The sequence below is a fragment of the Terrapene carolina genome, unplaced genomic scaffold (genome assembly GCF_002925995.2).
Source record: "Terrapene carolina triunguis isolate 2854851 unplaced genomic scaffold, T_m_triunguis-2.0 Scaffold10185, whole genome shotgun sequence".
Lineage (NCBI taxonomy): Eukaryota > Metazoa > Chordata > Testudines > Emydidae > Terrapene > Terrapene triunguis.
In genome coordinates this window covers 2,184-2,948 of record NW_020674536.1, presented here as the reverse complement: position 1 = coordinate 2,948, position 765 = coordinate 2,184, and the positions used below count along the sequence as shown (strand labels likewise).

Sequence of the window (765 nt, the reverse complement as noted above, 5' to 3'; positions counted from 1 at the left end):
CTATCTATCTATCTATCTATCTATCTATCTATCTATCTATCTATCTATCTAGCCAGGTGGGGCAGTGGGGGACTACAATCCCTGCTATAGAACAGTTCAAAAAGGATAGGTGAATGAGTTCGTATTCACCCTCTACCTGCTTTGATTTCTCAGGGCGACTCTGGGGGCCCCCTGGTGTGTGACAGGAAGGCCCAGGGCATCGTCTCCTTCGGCAAAAAGGACGGATCCCCCCCGAGGGTGTTCACCAGGGTCTCCGCATATGTCTCCTGGATCAAGAAAACAATGAGGGCTTTCAGCAGCCCAGGGTCCCACGCTGAAAGCCCTGCGTCCCTTCGTTGAAGGGTGCAGAATTGGGTTTGAGGAGTTCTGACTACGAAGGAGTCCCGTCCCCCCCACCCAGAATGGTGTTGCCAAGCTCAGCTGGTGCTTGAATAAAAGCCAAGATTCTTACTCCCCCCATGTAATAAAATCCTACATGAGAAGAGACTCTTTGGGGGACCATTGTCTGTCTGTATTTTGATGCCCCCGAGGGTGAATGTCCTGCACTGCTGTCCTGGATGCCTGGATACCATCCCATGGCCCCGTCTCTGCCTCTCAGGGAATGGTAGCTCTGGGGCCCCCTAGGAGTGAGTGCCCTGCACTGCTGTCCCAGATACCTGGGTCCCATCCCATCACCCAGTCTCTGCCTCCCAGCGTATGCTAACTCAGAGAGCCCCCTAGGGGTGAGTGCCCTGCACTGCTGTCCCGGACACCTGGGTCCCAGTC

General features: G+C 54.6%; 1 protein-coding gene across 1 annotated transcript in view; it reads left to right on the top strand.

The window, feature by feature from the left end:
- LOC112122470 (duodenase-1-like) overlaps positions 1 to 339 on the top strand; it is a 2,421-nt gene extending 2,082 nt beyond the window's left edge. Inside the window, exon 5 of the mRNA XM_024221265.1 lies at positions 154 to 339. Coding sequence (XP_024077033.1) covers positions 154 to 339 — 186 coding nt within the window. The remainder of the gene's footprint in view (positions 1 to 153) is intronic.
- Positions 340 to 765: the final 426 nt, after the last annotated feature.